The sequence below is a fragment of the Rattus norvegicus genome, chromosome 7 (assembly GCF_021556685.1).
Source record: "Rattus norvegicus strain SHRSP/BbbUtx chromosome 7, alternate assembly SHRSP_T2T, whole genome shotgun sequence".
In the NCBI taxonomy this organism is placed as follows: Eukaryota; Metazoa; Chordata; class Mammalia; order Rodentia; family Muridae; genus Rattus; species Rattus norvegicus.
In genome coordinates this window covers 105,439,677-105,455,616 of record NC_141540.1, presented here as the reverse complement: position 1 = coordinate 105,455,616, position 15,940 = coordinate 105,439,677, and the positions used below count along the sequence as shown (strand labels likewise).

The window sequence follows — 15,940 nt, the reverse complement described above, 5'->3', positions numbered from 1 at the left end:
CATCCTCAGAGTCTTTAAGCCAGCAGCATTGCTGTTATTTAACGTTATGGAAACTTTTGCTTATGCTGTGGTAGGGACTGACTGAAGCACATTACATGTTGTATTAGACCTGGTTAGTGAGTATGTGCCACCGTCGTGAGTGTAGTACATGTGAGTTTCCTCCTCGTGTCACATGCCTTCTGAAGGAGCCTGGTTCACGTAAGACTCCATCAGGGAGTCAGGCACATGGCCGTCCTCAGCAGGGTTTGGCATGGAGAAGACATGAGGTAGGCTGAGGTAGACTTCAGAGCTCTCCAGGTATCTTAGCTCCTCCATCTTAGCCCCAGACGACCAGAAAATCCAGGGAAGAACGAGTGTCTGACGAGCTTCACCTTCTGTTGTCTCTGCTCGCTAGCTCAACCCTGGTTAACTGCAGGGAAATGGAGTCACACCTCCGGCAGTTGTAAGAGTCCTTCAAACCTAGACTGTCCTCCACAGCACTCGGCACTGCCTCTGAAAATACACGCATGGCTCTCGCTGCTGTACATCTACCATTAACTTAAAAGTTCTGTTGATTTAAAAGAACAGTTAAAGCAGTAACACAGATGTTACAAGATAAGACCAGCACTCAGATAATTAACTTTCTGTCTGTGTGATCTTCATCCCAGAAGCCTCCCAGAGTTCTTTTCTTAGCCCAGATGTTATAGGTGTATTGTGAAAAGGAAATGCAGATGTGTCCCATGGCTCAGAGAATTCCATGAAGCTCTGGCCTACATCATTCCTTTGACCCTTTGTCCTCTTCCTTTCTTGCCCATTTTTCACCCCAGGAATAACCTCTTACCTAGATTTTCTCATTCTCCCTAAGTGCTTCAGGTTAAATTGTATTTTGGGTTCCTGATGGGCAATGTTGTCTCTGTCATTGCCTCAGATAAGACTGATGCCACTTCTCACTTGACTGATGGGAGATAATATCGTCAGTCAGGGCCCCTTCCTGTGGGCTTCTGTCAACCACACTGGGCACAGATTATCAAGAGGAACAGAGCTGTTTCAGGCTCCACTGTGTGTTCAGGGCTGGTGCTTTGGGCTGTGTATACCATACCCTGTCCAACTTTACACAGCAGCCATGGCCAATGTATTTGTCCGATGTCCTGTCCCTAGGCAGGAGCGTCAAAGTGAGTGAGATGGAAACCTTAGCCTTGATCTTTGGTGAGAGTTCTTTCTAAGAAGCATTAATGTTGCTCAAGGAGACTTGCAGTACATGTTTGTGTGTTAAAAGCTTAGGGACATGAGAATGAAGAATCTTAACCAATTCAGTCCTTCCAAAACTTACTTGATCACTGACTTTCTCATGTAAGAAACATGAACCTCCTATTGAACCACTTTTAGAAGTGCTAATCTAAATGCTAATTTTAAAATATTAGTTCAGGTGATCCATTTCTTTAGCTGTGTTTATTCTTAATTTCGTTCTGCTTCTCCCCTTCTTGATTTTATTTCCGATTACATTTAATATATAATGCATGTTTGTTTTCCAGCAAGTTGTTTTCTATACTCTTGTTTTAGTTTTGTTTTTGTTTTCTTTTGCTCCTTTTGGTCCTTTATGAGTATATATGAAGAACTGCCTTTCTAATCCAGTCTTCAAGTAGCATCTTACTACATCTGCTCCTAGAGACTGCCCACTGACTCGCTGCTTCCACTGTGTGTGCCGAGAGTTGGCAGAAATGCGGTAGCTTTAGAGATGGATGTAACTGAGTTCAGACCTCTGCTCTGCTGCTTCACAGGCCTGGCCACAGGCAGATCACTCATTTTCTCACTCACCCATCCAGACTGCATCTTCAGGCCAGTGGGACCCTTGTCCTGACTATAAATAGTTTAGTGGATATTTTTGAGAGTATATTTTTAAAAGCTGGTAGAGACTATTTCCCTTAGAAGAGGCACTAAATAGCATTCAACAGTGGTTTATATCGCATACTACAGTGAGGCCAAAATGTAAATTAAAGTAAGAATTAAAAATATAGACTTTCTAAAGTGTCCCTTGACTCAGCAACTTTTACCAGGTGCCCCCTGTATGCCAAGCTCTGTGGTAGACATGATTGTCCCTTTGTGTTTAAGAATGCTTGCAGGAAACATTTTTGATAGCTCATTCTAAAGAATTATTTAATTTCACAGAGGAAGAAAAAGATGGACATAGAGACAAAATTTTACACAGCCTCCTGCCTTGGGGTTTCCATGAGTAGGGGAGACATTATTTGATTTCTTGGAAGCAGCTGAGAGCCCAGATTTATAACCTAAAGATTCCTCATGTGCATGGATGCCCTTGAGCAATATCCACCCAAGAATGTACCACACATTCACCCTTTGGTAAGTTTTTGAATCCTGAACATTTCCATGAAGGTCAAATGAAATGTTTTAGAACATCCAAGGAGGATTCCCAGGGCAGCAGTTAGCTCTGTTCTCACACACACAGGTGTGCCAGCATAGAGGTATCTTACATTATACTGTGGTCCTCTAGAGTCAGTTGTTGTAAAACAGAAATAGGACATGTGATAGAAACATCCTAGAAGGCAAGGAAAATGTAAACCGCCCTCACAGGATGGTTTTGTTGTAAGTCACACATAGCAAATTATAAATGACATGCATGGAAATTAAATTTAAAGTCTAAACGTTGGTCAGAAACTGACTATCATTCTAAGTGCCAAGATGACTTTTCAAGATAAGACCCAAGTGTTTGGGCTGTGTCCTCTTGCTTTCTCGTTTGTCTTAAATGTCAGAGATCTCCACTTCTGCCCTTCTGGTGTAATTGTTCTCCTGTGGGGTAAGAGGCAAACAGCACTTCATTTTCCCCGGGAGGACATGTTAAATCATACCTACTGATCACATGGTCTTAAGTTAAGGATTTCCATATCCCTTATATTCTGCCACACTGCCCTTTTCTTTCTGTAATGGTTCCAGGAAAATTGGAATCCCACTAGAATTCAGTCTTGTCAGATGCCATCATCAGACCTTGGGTTTTTCAGAATTCTCTAGTAGCCTATGACCTCTGTTCCTTCTCCGGGGCAGTTGTACCTGAGACCATAGGCAAGGTGATTCCTCTCTGGCTGGAAACTTTCCCTCCTCAACGGGAATTTGGGTTTTCTGCTGTGGACAGCACTAAGACTCAGAGAGTGGATCTCTTGTTTAATTCACTTGGAGAGCTTACTAAGACTTGGGCTGTTGGGCTCCATCCTCAAGAGACTCTGGTCCGTTGGATTTGGGAGTCCATCTCTGATACATTTTCAGGTAGCAGACAGGTCCAGGACAGAATCAGAACACCTCACCCAAGTTCTGGAATTCCCTACTGCATGTGAAAGATACAGCCTTCTCCTTCAAACTTGCTGTCATACTGGGGTTTGCTTTTATATGCTGATTTGATTTGTAACGTGTGTTAGTGATCAACTATTGGCTGATTGAACTGAGTCTCACTCAGGAAGTGGAAGCACAGGAATGTGGGAAAGGAAAATGAGGACTGGAGAAGAATGAGTGAATGCACACATAAGGCCGGGAAAGGTTGCTTGTGTGGTGAGTGCTCCTACTCAGGACCAGGCGTTCATGCTGCCACCTTCTCTGCTGCCCAGGACTCATAAAAGCCTTTTCCTGTCCAGGGCAGATGGTGCTGATCTGGGGATAGCCACAAGGGAAAGGGTTGGCCGGGCCAGATCTAAACTTGGGAGTTTGAACTTGACTCCAGCTAGCAGGAAGCAGGAATGGGTTTCAGACAGGAAATGATGTGCCCTGATTGTCACTGTAATGAGTATAGCAAGACAGAGGAAATGAGAATGGTCTGTGGAGTAAAGCAGATTGCCTTTAATAACCTGACCATCTGTTTCATTCATGCTCTAGCCTTAGTCAGGTGTACTTAACCTCTCTGAGCTTGTACCCTACCCTCATCAATCTACTGAGACTGAGACGCATTTTATAGTTCTCTCGACCCCAGTGACTTTAGATAGCAAAGGCTAAGCACAGTATCCTCTGTCATTTTAATCAAGAGTTTAATTTAGGCCATTCTGCCTAGATGCAGCATAGCATAATGGGATGCCATGTTATTTAAGAGATGGCCTTGAAGAAATAACAGAAAAGCCAAACCACAGGGTTTACCGTGGAGAGCGTGCGGTGCAGTACTCTCGAGCAGTATTTTGGATCCCTAATTCCCTCGTCATCCTTTTCTCTGCCATTACTGTTTAGCCTTCCAAATGTGTGTTTACAAATTTTAAGAAAATAAACCTAGTTCTGGTTAATTGAGCCCATCTTCTGACTAGCATTCTCCACACATTTCAATCCACTAAGTGCATCTCACATAAATCCCTCAAGGCGAACTTGGTTTTATCATTCTCACCTCAGCAGTGAGGAGGAGACCAGGCCTGTAAAAGGGTAAAGCAGGGGTGATTTGCCCAAGAACACACTCAGCTAAATGTGATAAGGTAAGCCTAGGGAACCCTGGAAGCTGAGGAAAACCCCTAAAATCCCAATCCCAGGCAGATAAAGTAGCATAGACTTTGTTCTGGAGGAAGGAGTACCCTCAGACCATGAGCAAACACTCCCTGTTTCCCCTTACTGCCTATGCAATGAAGAACAACCTTAATCTGACATGTCAGTAACAGCTGATAACAGTGGTCCTTTGCATCTATATTGCATAATTTTAGTTTTTGAAACATTTGGGTTATAAAATAATGTCATAAAGAATTTGAAGACTTCAAAGCCACACCTCTTTCTTGGCTTCATGTTTAATGTTTCAACAAGCATCATCATGTAAAAGCTCTGTGGTGCTGTTCTTCAAAGCGGCCAGCTCCATGGACTCACAGTAACTCAAGCTTACTGTTTACAGGAAAGGAAACAGCTTTGGAAGCTGAATCTGTCAATTTTCCTCCATTGGGCCCCAAATCAACATCTCACGATCTCCCAGTAATACCATCAGACAGTGCATCTGTCCGGGGAGTAACCCATTCATAGAGCCTTCATGGTCTGCTTGTATCACAGACACAAGATGTGCCTTACTAATCTGTGTGTTTTCCAATCCAGTCAGGTTGACAGAATCGCAGTCGCACTGAATTATCAGTAACTTAGTAACATGAGTGAGTTCCAGGGGTGCCTCACTGGCACCCTCTCTTCCTTCGTCTCCGCTCCCCAGACCGTTTGCACTGGCACTGGCTAGTTGAAGGAAATACTGGGGCACCAGAAAGGCTAACCAGTCGCTCATGGTAGTGCTGTTCACGTGCGTCTGTGTTCTCTCTGTGTTACAGTATTCTGGAAAGCAACCTAGAGATCAACTCTTTAAATTTTCTTTTTCCATTGAGTTTTCTTTTAAAGTAATTAGTGTAATAGAATGGTGATACCATTGTGGCATTTTCATATGTGTACATCATGTTTTTTCTTTGCATCCTCCTACCGCCTCGTCCGGTTCCCCTTTGCCATTGTTCCCCTTTCTCTCCCCCAAATGGCCCCTTCTTCTGCTTCCATGTCACGTGTTCTCTTTCCCTCTGTTGTCTTCTTTCCTTTTAGAGAAAAGTTAAATCTAGATTTGATATATGAAAGAAAAGACACAGAATTTGTCTTTCCAGTGCTGGCTTATTTCACTTAGCATGATGATCTCCAGGTACCCGTTTCAAATAGCTTTAAGACGTTTGGTAACTGCCTAGGGTGTGAAGGAGTTAACACTCTAGACAGAAAACCTAAGTTATACCAGAGAATTGCCGATTTAACTGTGGGAGCTGGCTCATTATTTTAATTGGATTTTCCAAAGTGTTGAGCAAGTCAGCAGATTTGCATTAACCCTGCTTTGAGAGAAATTGTTTCTTTCTGCAGAGGAGAGAGAACCAAGGAGCAGTGGAGAGAGCCTGTCAGAATTAGCTAGAGATGGCGAATGCAAGCAAATCATGTCCTTGTTAATTAACATAGCCCCATGTGCATGTGGGAGGGCCCATTTGTAGAGCTGGACTGCTTTTCACTCCGAGGTGAGAAAAGGAGAAACTTGTGACCTTCCCCAGTGGGCAGTAGTTCAGAGCTCTTAGGGCACAGCTGAGTCCAGCAGGGGGCTTGGGTTGGGCACTGTGGCCTGTACTGCTCCTGTCCACCTGCTGTGGTCATCCCAAGAGCCTCTCCCCTCAGTAGCCTACCCTCTGAAGGGGGCGTAGAGTACTGTATCAATAGACAGACAGGCAAGAGGGTGTCTTTATGGAAATCTGTATGAAGGAGTAAAATACCAAAACAGAATATATGTGTTTCTGCACAGAGTAAGAGTTGTTTTTTAAGTCATCTTCAGGTAGGATTGAAATGGGTCATTTGTCTGATGCAACATCAGAGCAGTTTATGAGGGATAAGTGTTTACTTTCTGTAGAAGCCTGTATTAATTACAAGTATGTGTTTTAGAAATTCCTAATGCAGTGTAAAAGGATATATTTCAGCTTCCTTTTCTAACTTCTTCCAAATTCCAGGAAGGGTACGATGGATGTAAGGACTGGCGGACGACAGTCCTTTCGTAAGGAACAGTCATTGTTAGGAACACTAACTAGTATATTTAATGTAAGCAAGCATCATCCCTGAAATGGTGTTTAACATACTGCTGGCTTAATAAGATGGAAATACAAATAGTTTTGGGTTTTCTGTAGATTGTGTGTATGTTTGAGAGTGAGTCTTGCTGTGTAGCTCACACTGACCTCTAATTGGCAAGCCTCCTGCCTCAGAACAGAACTTCTGCTTCTTGTGGACTTGAATCATTTGAAAGCACTTGCACTAATTGGGTTTTGTTTGAAAGTTGGGAAAATTGATGCAGAATAATCAATAGCATTTTACTCAGGAGCCATCAAAATGATCCATAGTACACTTCTCCTAAGAACCTCTTTTAAAGGCTAATGGCAGTGACAGCAAGAAGTCTCTTCCTGTAGTCCTAGGATTCTGTGGTGACTACACTGAATTGCCAGTGGGACAACACTTACAGTTTGATAGAACTTGCTTTGGTTGCCAAGATTTCTGAAATATTAAGAAAACGAAAATACTGGAAGACTCTGGAATCCTAAGACTAAAATATAATTCGCCTGTCACAGAGCAACATACTAAGATATCTGGTGGAACAGATGTTCTCTTCATTGAGATTTCCAAGGAGAAACAGTCTCTGTTTCAGTTCATCTCTGCTGTCTTCCTGGTGCCATTCAGGTAGTTCCCAGTCACTTGTAACCAAGGGAAGGAACTTTTTCCTGGGAAGGGAGCTGGATAGAGTTGGTAAATTTTAGTATTTTTCCTGTGGCCTTTTCCTGAGCTTAACCACTGGGGAAAATCCAGATTTCTAAATTTATAGTGTAGTGTCTGCTTGGTTTCTTATTATTCCCCAAGAATAAGCGTGTAGATGACCACAATGAAATTCTTAATTCTTGGGGTTTTCCATCAGTGCAGAACCTCAACCCAGGGCTTAACCACAATGATGACATTGGTTACTCAGTGTGGTTAGAGCATAGACTTTGGAGAGACTTGTTCTTCAGAAGAAACTTCACCTTTAGCACTAACCACAGATTTTATAATTCTCGTTGTGTTCTGTAATGCAGCCTCCGTGTCAAGGCAGCAGCAAGCTTTCATTGTTGCTTCATTCACAAGGATTTAAGACATTGATGAAAAGTATATTTAGGCCTGGACGTTGAAATGTGTTTTTAATCTGTGTTTTCCATATTGTTTTAAACACTGTTTCAAATTTGAGCAAAGGGTACATTACTTATTTTTAAAGGATGTTTGACTATGTCTGTGAAATATGTGCACATATGCATATGCATACCTGTGTGCAACCGCAGCTGTTGTTCTCAAATGCTTTCTTGTTTGGTGAGACTGGAATGATCTCATTAGCAGAGGGCTCACCACGTAGGCTCAGCTGGTGGTCACAGAGCTCTAAGGAGTCTCTCCTCTCCTATTCCCCACACTAGAGATACAAGTGTGTGCCACCAGATACATCTGCCCTTTTTGACATGGGTTCTGGCACCAAACTTAGGACTGTATGCTTATAAGGAAAGCATTTACAGCTGAACTCTCTCTCTGGCCGCATAATGATAATGATAATAATAATAATAATAATAATGATGATGATTATGATGATGATGATGATGATAATAATAAAAACAATGGATAAAACCTCTTTTCCTCCTGCATCCACTCTACCCCTGTGTCCTTCAGAGCACTGGCAGTAACCAGATTATTCTGTGTTTCTATAGAAATAATATACACATACAACCTTTTCCCCATCTTCGTAAAAGTAAATCTTGCCATCTGCAAGTACTTTTTATTCCCCCATATATCACATAAATAAAAAAATTCTCATAAATGCTATAATTTCCCAAGCCAGCACCCATTGTTGGGAACACTGTTTCCACCAGTATGAAGAACCACATAGGAGGGGAACCTTGGGCACCCAGTGCTGTATTTCATACCTTCTGCAAGTCCTGCTGGAGCAGCAAATCAGTATAGCACACTGTCTAGGTTTGGAAACATGACCATGGACACACAGCTCCTGCTGTCAAGGAGCTGTTGTGTACACTGGGGAAATGGACAGTAAACACCTGAGGAAGTGAGAATCACACGAGTGGTGGGAGATGGGAAGTCCTTTGAGTAAAGCTGGTGCCAGCATTGTTACTAGCAGAAGTGTTGGTGCAAGGAACTAAGTTGGACCCAAACCTCACCGCATCAGCTACACTATCTCTTAAGAGGCTTGGGACAGAGGGTCCTGGGGGCTTACGTTCCAGAATAAAATTGAGAACTGAGAGCAAAATATCTCCAGTTTAGTGTCTAGGGCAGAGGGCTGAGTTGTATGGATCTTCATTTTCTTGTCATACCCAAGGCATTTTCAACCTTTTTATTTTTGAAGACCACAGTTATAAATTCTAAGTGGAGCCTTAAATACAGAAGATGCACCTAGTCTTGCTGCAGTTTAATATGCCAGGAAGCCTTGATACTCGTGGGAGGCCTGACCTTTCTGAAGAGAAAAGGAGGAGCGGGTGGTGGGAAAAGGGAGGGGGCTGACTGGGAGGAAGGGAGGGAAGTGAAAGTATAAGATGATAGATAGATAGATAGATAGATAGATAGATAGATAGATAGATAGATAGATAGATAGATAGATTGATTTTGATTTTTAAAATACATAAACTCTTAAGAGGTCTTTTTGCCCTACTTTCCAAAACCATTATTGTGGATTCTCATAGACACTCAGAATTTAGCAATCTGGCCTGCTTGCTAAGCTCAGTTGTCTCTGTTACACAGAATTGCCTGGACAGGAACCCTACGCCCTCTGGTGGTATATACTGGAAAACCTTCCTTGAATATAAAGCCAGTGGAAGTTTAGACAGAGCTGCTGGGAAACCCAAGGTGTGAGCAACAGGGACACCCTAGGAGAAGACAGAGCTAAAAGACAGGATTTCTTTTCTCTGCCCCCTCATTTTAAGATTCATAACTGGCATTTTAAAAAAATGAGCGATTTTTCAGCACTCACCAAGTGTCTGTAAACTGGCACTGAGCCTTTGTGTTGGCTCACTCTGTCTTCACCTGCTGGCAATAGGATGCAGTCCCTCCACTCTGCCTGCCTGCACAATGTGTGGTTCTTCTCTCATCAGTGAGGACTGGATGGATAGGTAGACATGCTGACAGGTAGATACACTTACATGGGAGGAAAATGTTCTTAAAGGAAGAGACCCAAAACCTATCTGTGCTTTGGTTCTGCAGAGCTCTGCCAGCTCAGGTTTCTTAGGGAATTACCAGGGTCTTCTTGACTGTATTTAAAACCATCCTTCGGCTCCTCTGCTGCTTTCCTCCCCCTGGGCAGCAGCTCAACCTCCCTCTTCATTAGACATCTCTGTACTGTGTCAGAGTACAGACTACTGCTACAGAGCAAGAGAAAACCTGCTCCCCAACCCTTGAAGATGTTTTAGCTGAGTGTTGTGACTCATGCCTAGGGACCTGTAATCCAACGCAGAAAGATTGAATTCAAAGGTAGCATGGGCTACATAGCTAGACCTGTCAATAATAATAATAATAATAATAATAATAATAATAATAATTATAGCAGCTGAGGGTGCAGCTGTGAGCAGAACAGCCAAGGTCCCTGTCATCAGTGAGTGTCCAGTCTCATGCAAGATAAGTATAATCACAGGGAAAGTACATACCATAGGAGTACAAACAGGAAACAGTAAAAGCCAGTTACACACGTCCCTCCATATTCTTGACAGGTGACTAAAAAAAAGTCAAACCAAGACTTGCGACTTCGTTAGAAGTTGCTCTGAAAGTGCTGGAATGAGTTGCAGTCACTTGTACCCATCTGTATGTGACAGCAGTGTCTCAGCGCATCACTCTGGGATGACACTGCAGCTCTGCTTCCAGCTGGGATTCTTACACGTCACCTCTCCCTCTCACTCCTTCAGCTGCAGGGTCGGGGCTTACATAGCAAGAGGACGGCATGTGCATACAGTAGACATACAGCAGGCATACAGTAGACATACAACAGGCATAGAGCTCTCCACTAAGCCCTGGGTGGGTGCGCGAGTCCACAGGAAGAGACTTCACTGTTTATTGTGCATTCCTTTTAACTGTCTCCTATTTTTTCTTTATGTTGATTTTTCAGCTCCAGGGTCTGAGCCACAATGTGATCTTCACCTTGGATTCCTTGTTAAAAGGAGACCTGAAGGGGGTCAAAGGAGTAAGTGGCCAGAAATTATTATTTCAGTCTCCAGTTGAAAGAGTTGGGTTTATTTGGAATTGTTTCTTCCCTTTTTTTTACAGTCATAGTAGTACTTGTATTTGAAGATCTCTGAACATTTTCAGCACAAAATATTGGAAAATTGTCATTAGAAAAAGTGTTACGATTTCACATAATGGTACTGACTAGGAACAAGGCTAGGCCCTTTGAGAAAGATTGATCATTCCCCAGTAGGGGTGAGGATGGGGGTGAAGGGGGTGAAGCTGGGCCCAGTCTGGCCTCCCAGGGTTATTGGTAGACTGGCTCTGAGCAGCTCTGGTTCTTGTTTCTTTGATAGGTGTAGGAGAGCTCACCCTCCCACCTCTGTTGGGCTTCTCACCTGTGAACAGTGCACATGTGGTTTCAGATCTCCAAAAGGAAGTTGTGTTTTGTTCAGAGGGTTTTTTTGTTTTTGGGGGTTTTTTGGTTTGGTTTGGTTTGTTTGGGTTTTTTGTTATTTGTTGGAGGCAAAATGAATAACAGTTTTCATTTTCTCGTTTTCTCTTTTCTAAGGATCTCAAGAAGCCATTTGACAAAGCCTGGAAAGATTATGAGACGAAGTTGTAAGTGCTGTTTTATTTCATGTAAAGCTTTATGTTATGGTCATTGTCATGAGTTTCCACAAGTCGAGAACAAGACAGAGACCCGATAATATTACCAATGATCCAGTTAAAAGCCACACACACAAGTATCCCAGCACTCTGGAGGCTAAGCTCCTGGGCTCTAGTAAATGCAAGGGCTGCCTGCGCTACATGGTAAGACAATGCCTCAAAGAATTAAACACCTAGAAAACCTTACACTGCCTGTCCTAACTGTGGAATCACAGGCACTATTTTGGTTGCTGGTATGAACTGTCAGGTTGGAAGTATATGAAACGCACAATGTTCTTTTATTATCATATCACATAACTATAAACCATGTGCATTTCTATGTAGTACAACAGTTAGTTAATAATCAAAGACTAACTGATGTTTGTGATACCGTTTTTCTCTGCCAGAGTTGACACCAAATATGTGTTTTACAAGCATGACTCCCTCACATCACTCATGAATGTGTACCTCTCTCTCTGTCGTCAGGAAACTGAAGTCTAATTGTAGACTAGCCCATTATGCTGGCATTCATGCTGGATCGGTCTGACCCATACACTGAGCGTTACAACTTGGAGCCAGAGAAGTTGACTCTGGGATTTTCATGGTGTTCAGGAGGATCATAGGCCCAAGCTGGCCTCAAACTCATGATCCTCTGGCCCCTGTCTCTAGTTGCTGGAGTGACACATGTACCACACACAGTCCCTTTATTCCTATTCTCTGAGAGGCTTGTAACAGCAGACAGTGGGAGGAAATATATCTGTTTCAAAGCTTATGTAGGTATAAGTTTGCAGAGTGAAAGCCATTTCTGTGGACAGCAATAGCAGCCTAATGAGAACAGAAGCAGAATAACTTGGGGATCACGTGTATTTTTCCCAAACTGTTTTTGTAAAACTTGTATAATAGTGCGTTGTTGTAGAAGCACTGCCTTAGAAACCGTCGTGTGTGTGGACAGTTAGAAATGCAACTGGAAACCAAAAGGTGTGTATGGTGGTCCTCCAGTGTGGGTGAGTGTTGAGTTCATTGTCTCTCATGGAGAGCCAGTGAGATGGCCTGTGAGACAGTGAGTTAAGTAGTCTCTGTTGTTAAGTCCTCCAAATAAGACTTGAGTTTGGTTTTGTTTTTAATAAGTTCCTGTCAATACATTTCTTTCTTAAAATAGGTTTCTTTCTCATTGGAGTTTGATGATAGGAAAGAGGGCAGTATTTCTCCTCTTAATGTAAGAGGGAGCTCATTTGGTTTTTAAAACCACAAACAAAATGCCTTACACAGAGAGTTAACGCTTGCTCCAGCCCACTGGGGTGGGTCCGTGCAGTGTACTGTTTTACTGCATGAATCTATACTTTTACTGCAAAAGCAAAGATGTTTAATTTATTACCTTTCAAATAACCAAGAAGCCTAGCCACTTTCTATGGCTTGTACAACTCAAGAGGCAGTGAGGAGTGTGGTTAAGTTTGTGGACTTGAGCACCATTACCAGTTTTGTGATCTTGAGCCATGATACTTTATTTTTCATGGCCTTTACATAAAAGTTAACTACTACTTAAGCTTTTGTGACCACAAAATAATGTATTGAAGTAGTTCTCTGCAGAGTCATTACTTAATTATTGTTCTTTGTTTATATTGTGCTGAGGAGCAAACTCAGAGTCCTGCACAAACTAAGGAAGCTCCCTGACCCTGAGCTACTCCCCTGCTCTTGGTATTTTGAGGCAACCTTACCATGTAGCTAAGATTGGCATTGAACTCTCTGTGTAGTTCAAACCAGCTACAAGCTTTGGATTGCAAGCATACACCACCATTCTCAGCATTTAGTGTTATAATAATCATTATTTTTATCAAAATAGCATATGAATTTAAATTAAAGCACCAAATGTATTATATCAACAAAGACTACAGCAGCAGGTTGTAGAAGCTCCCAATAGCAGTGCCTTAAACATTGTAGATGTTTATCATAGAGTGGAAAGCCTTCTAGAAAGGACCAGACTCCCACACAGCATCTCTCACTTGTCCAAGTCTAAAGTCAATAACTGGGCTTTCCTAGTGGTGTGAGGCCCTATCAGCCATGGAGTGGGAGAGAGTTAAGTAAGCAGTGAGTGCACCTCCCTGCCCATACCCACCCCTTGGCATAGTTTTCTCTGCCCACTGTCCTGATCTGCCAGTCCTACTTTTTTCCTCCAACCCTTTCTCTTGGTTTCCAGTTTGCCTATCTCTATATCACAATATTTCTTGTTCTTGTTCCTTGGCCTATCTGGAACATATTGCTCTGGCGTGTGTAAATTTAACCCCTTTGTACTAGCAGCCATCACCTTGCTACCTCCATTTTCCAGCTTGGTTAATAACAGTTTTTAGATAAACTGTCAGTGTTTATATTTTTATCTAACTGGTATATTATGATTGACTCTCCTTTCTTCTAGTAGATTTTTACTTTTTTTTTTTAATGACTAGCTGCCTCAGTTCATTTGCTTAGTTTTGTATGAACCTTTTATGAGCATTTATCTTCTAGCCAGTAGATGCTAGAGACCCACTAATAGTATTTCTATTCGGTATATACCTTGCACTTGCCACTACAGTAATTGTTATCTACTATCTGCCAGTTCCTTCTTTCCACCTCCGGCAATGTTTGCATCAGCAGCAGGTTTATATAACCGTCTTTTCTGGTGTAGTCCTCTGTATTAACTCTAGTGGTTCCCATCAAACAACTGTAAAAGAGGTCACATTTTGTCTTTATTCTAGCATCTTCAGAATGAGAGTTTGATTTTATAAATTTCCCTTACAATATTGAAGGGTAGTTGAGCATGATCACTCGAGCTTGTAGATCCAAGCAGAGGTAAGATCTAGAGTTCACAGCCATGAAGCAGCCTCCTTTGGGGTTTTTAGGATGGCAGTATAGCTTTCTTGTTAGCAGTCCAGAAAGCTTACAGTTCCCTCCACCCCTTCCAGGTGACTCTACATAGTGAGTGGCATTTTAAAAGGTAGAGTTTTGTTTTGCTTTCTAATTACAAAAGCCAGGATCTATTCAAAAGAGAGAATCTAAGCTAAAAAGAAAACCTTAGTTTGAAGTAAGGAACATCAGAAAGTTGAAGTAAACAGTGTTCTAAACCAAAGGACAACAGCTTCTGTCCCTCTCATTTCAAAAGCTCTAGAAATCACCATGAGATCTTATTTAGTGAGGCAACAGAAAGCTCAGTGCCCAGGCAGATGTCAGAGTTAAAACTCTGTGGCTAGATAACTTTAACTCTGTCGGTCCTTACATGTGCTCACCAAGGAGGACCATCTCGGAAACTTAACTGTCTATCCAACTCTCTCTCTCACCCAGAACTGCATTTCCTCTGTCTTTCCTGTACTTTTCCTCCTTCCTTCCTTTCCTTCCTTTCTTTTCTTTCTCTATTTTTGAAAAGATTTTTTTTCTCACATAATATATCCTGATTTTGGTTTTCCCTCCTTCTCTTCCCCATGGAGGACAGCCTTCATTCTTACTCCTGTTTTAACTCTGCCTTTAAATATTAGGCAAGTTCTTTCTTCTGTCATTGTCTTCAGCTCTTCTTGTCCTAGATGATCTCATCTTGTTCACCCCTTGACTACTATGCCACTGTGAGTCCACAGAGGCAAAGGGAGTAAACTCCTGTCAGGTGTTGTCACCACAGTGAACCAGACAGCTAGTCACATCTGTCTCCCATGCTTCTCCTCACCCCAACCACGTCAGTGGAGAAAGCTGAGATTTAACTCTCTCCACTAAAATCCTTCCTTTGATTGCTAAGGTCACATGGCCCAAATGTTGCCTAGTGCAGCTTTTGATGGATGAGAGTGAGTCTCCACCAAGTTTGCCATAGCTTTACCATTGGTTGACAGATTGGTTCCCCGTGTCTGTGTATAGGCAAGGCTACTTACCTTTTATTGCATTTGCCTCCCCATTCTACATCCACTACAACTGAAAATTTAAATCAGTCAGTCTTTGCTGTCACAGTTGGAAAGTCAAGGATATTTCCGAAGTTTGAAGTCCATCTCAAGTTAAGTGTATTTAAGAGTACCAGAGAGCAGGCATCACTACCCTCGGGTACTATAGGGTTAATGTGTGCCTACCTTCACATCCTGGAGGTTCATGGAACCCTCTCCTCCTCACTGAAAATCCCAAATTAGATATAGGCATTTCTCCTATAGTTCCATGACAAGTAGTGAAATATGACACTTTTTGTCTAGTTTTTAAATGTCCTGACCAAAATCTGTTTATACTTTGTCTTTAAATAAATCAGAAGTCTCTTAACTTTCTGCTTCTTTTTCATCAAAAAGTCATTTACTTAAGAAAAAGTAAACTGTTCAAATTTACTCCTGCCAACCAAAATATAAAAAGAACTGTGTGTCTAAACTCTGAGTGGAAGTATAAGCTTCCTAGATGAAGTTCACACGATATGTTTGTTCCCTTTGAACTCACATTTCTACTAATGATTTGGTTCTGTCATGTTAAGAAATGTTGCCTCTTAACTAGAAGTTAAACTTTCAGTGGTTTGAGTAAGAGAAAGACACCAATGGTGTTCATCTTTAAAACTGCTTTGCTTCACAAGGGTTGAGCCCAAGGTCTTGCACTCTACCCCAGGCTACATCCTCAGTTCAAAATTGGTGTTTTTGCATGGGAGATAATAAGAGCT

At 42.1% G+C, this 15,940-nt stretch overlaps 1 protein-coding gene across 17 annotated transcripts in view; it reads left to right on the top strand.

The window, feature by feature from the left end:
• The window catches only part of Asap1 (ArfGAP with SH3 domain, ankyrin repeat and PH domain 1), a 299,561-nt gene that overhangs the window by 201,496 nt on the left and 82,125 nt on the right, over positions 1 to 15,940 (top strand). For all 17 annotated transcript variants that reach the window (XR_015624060.1, XR_015624059.1, XR_015624061.1 and 14 more), the window contains 2 exon segments: positions 10,598 to 10,672; positions 11,225 to 11,274. Coding sequence is in view for 14 of the 17 variants with exons in the window: in XM_087557335.1 (XP_087413461.1) it covers positions 10,598 to 10,672; positions 11,225 to 11,274 (125 nt within the window). In the remaining 3 variants the exon portion in view is untranslated.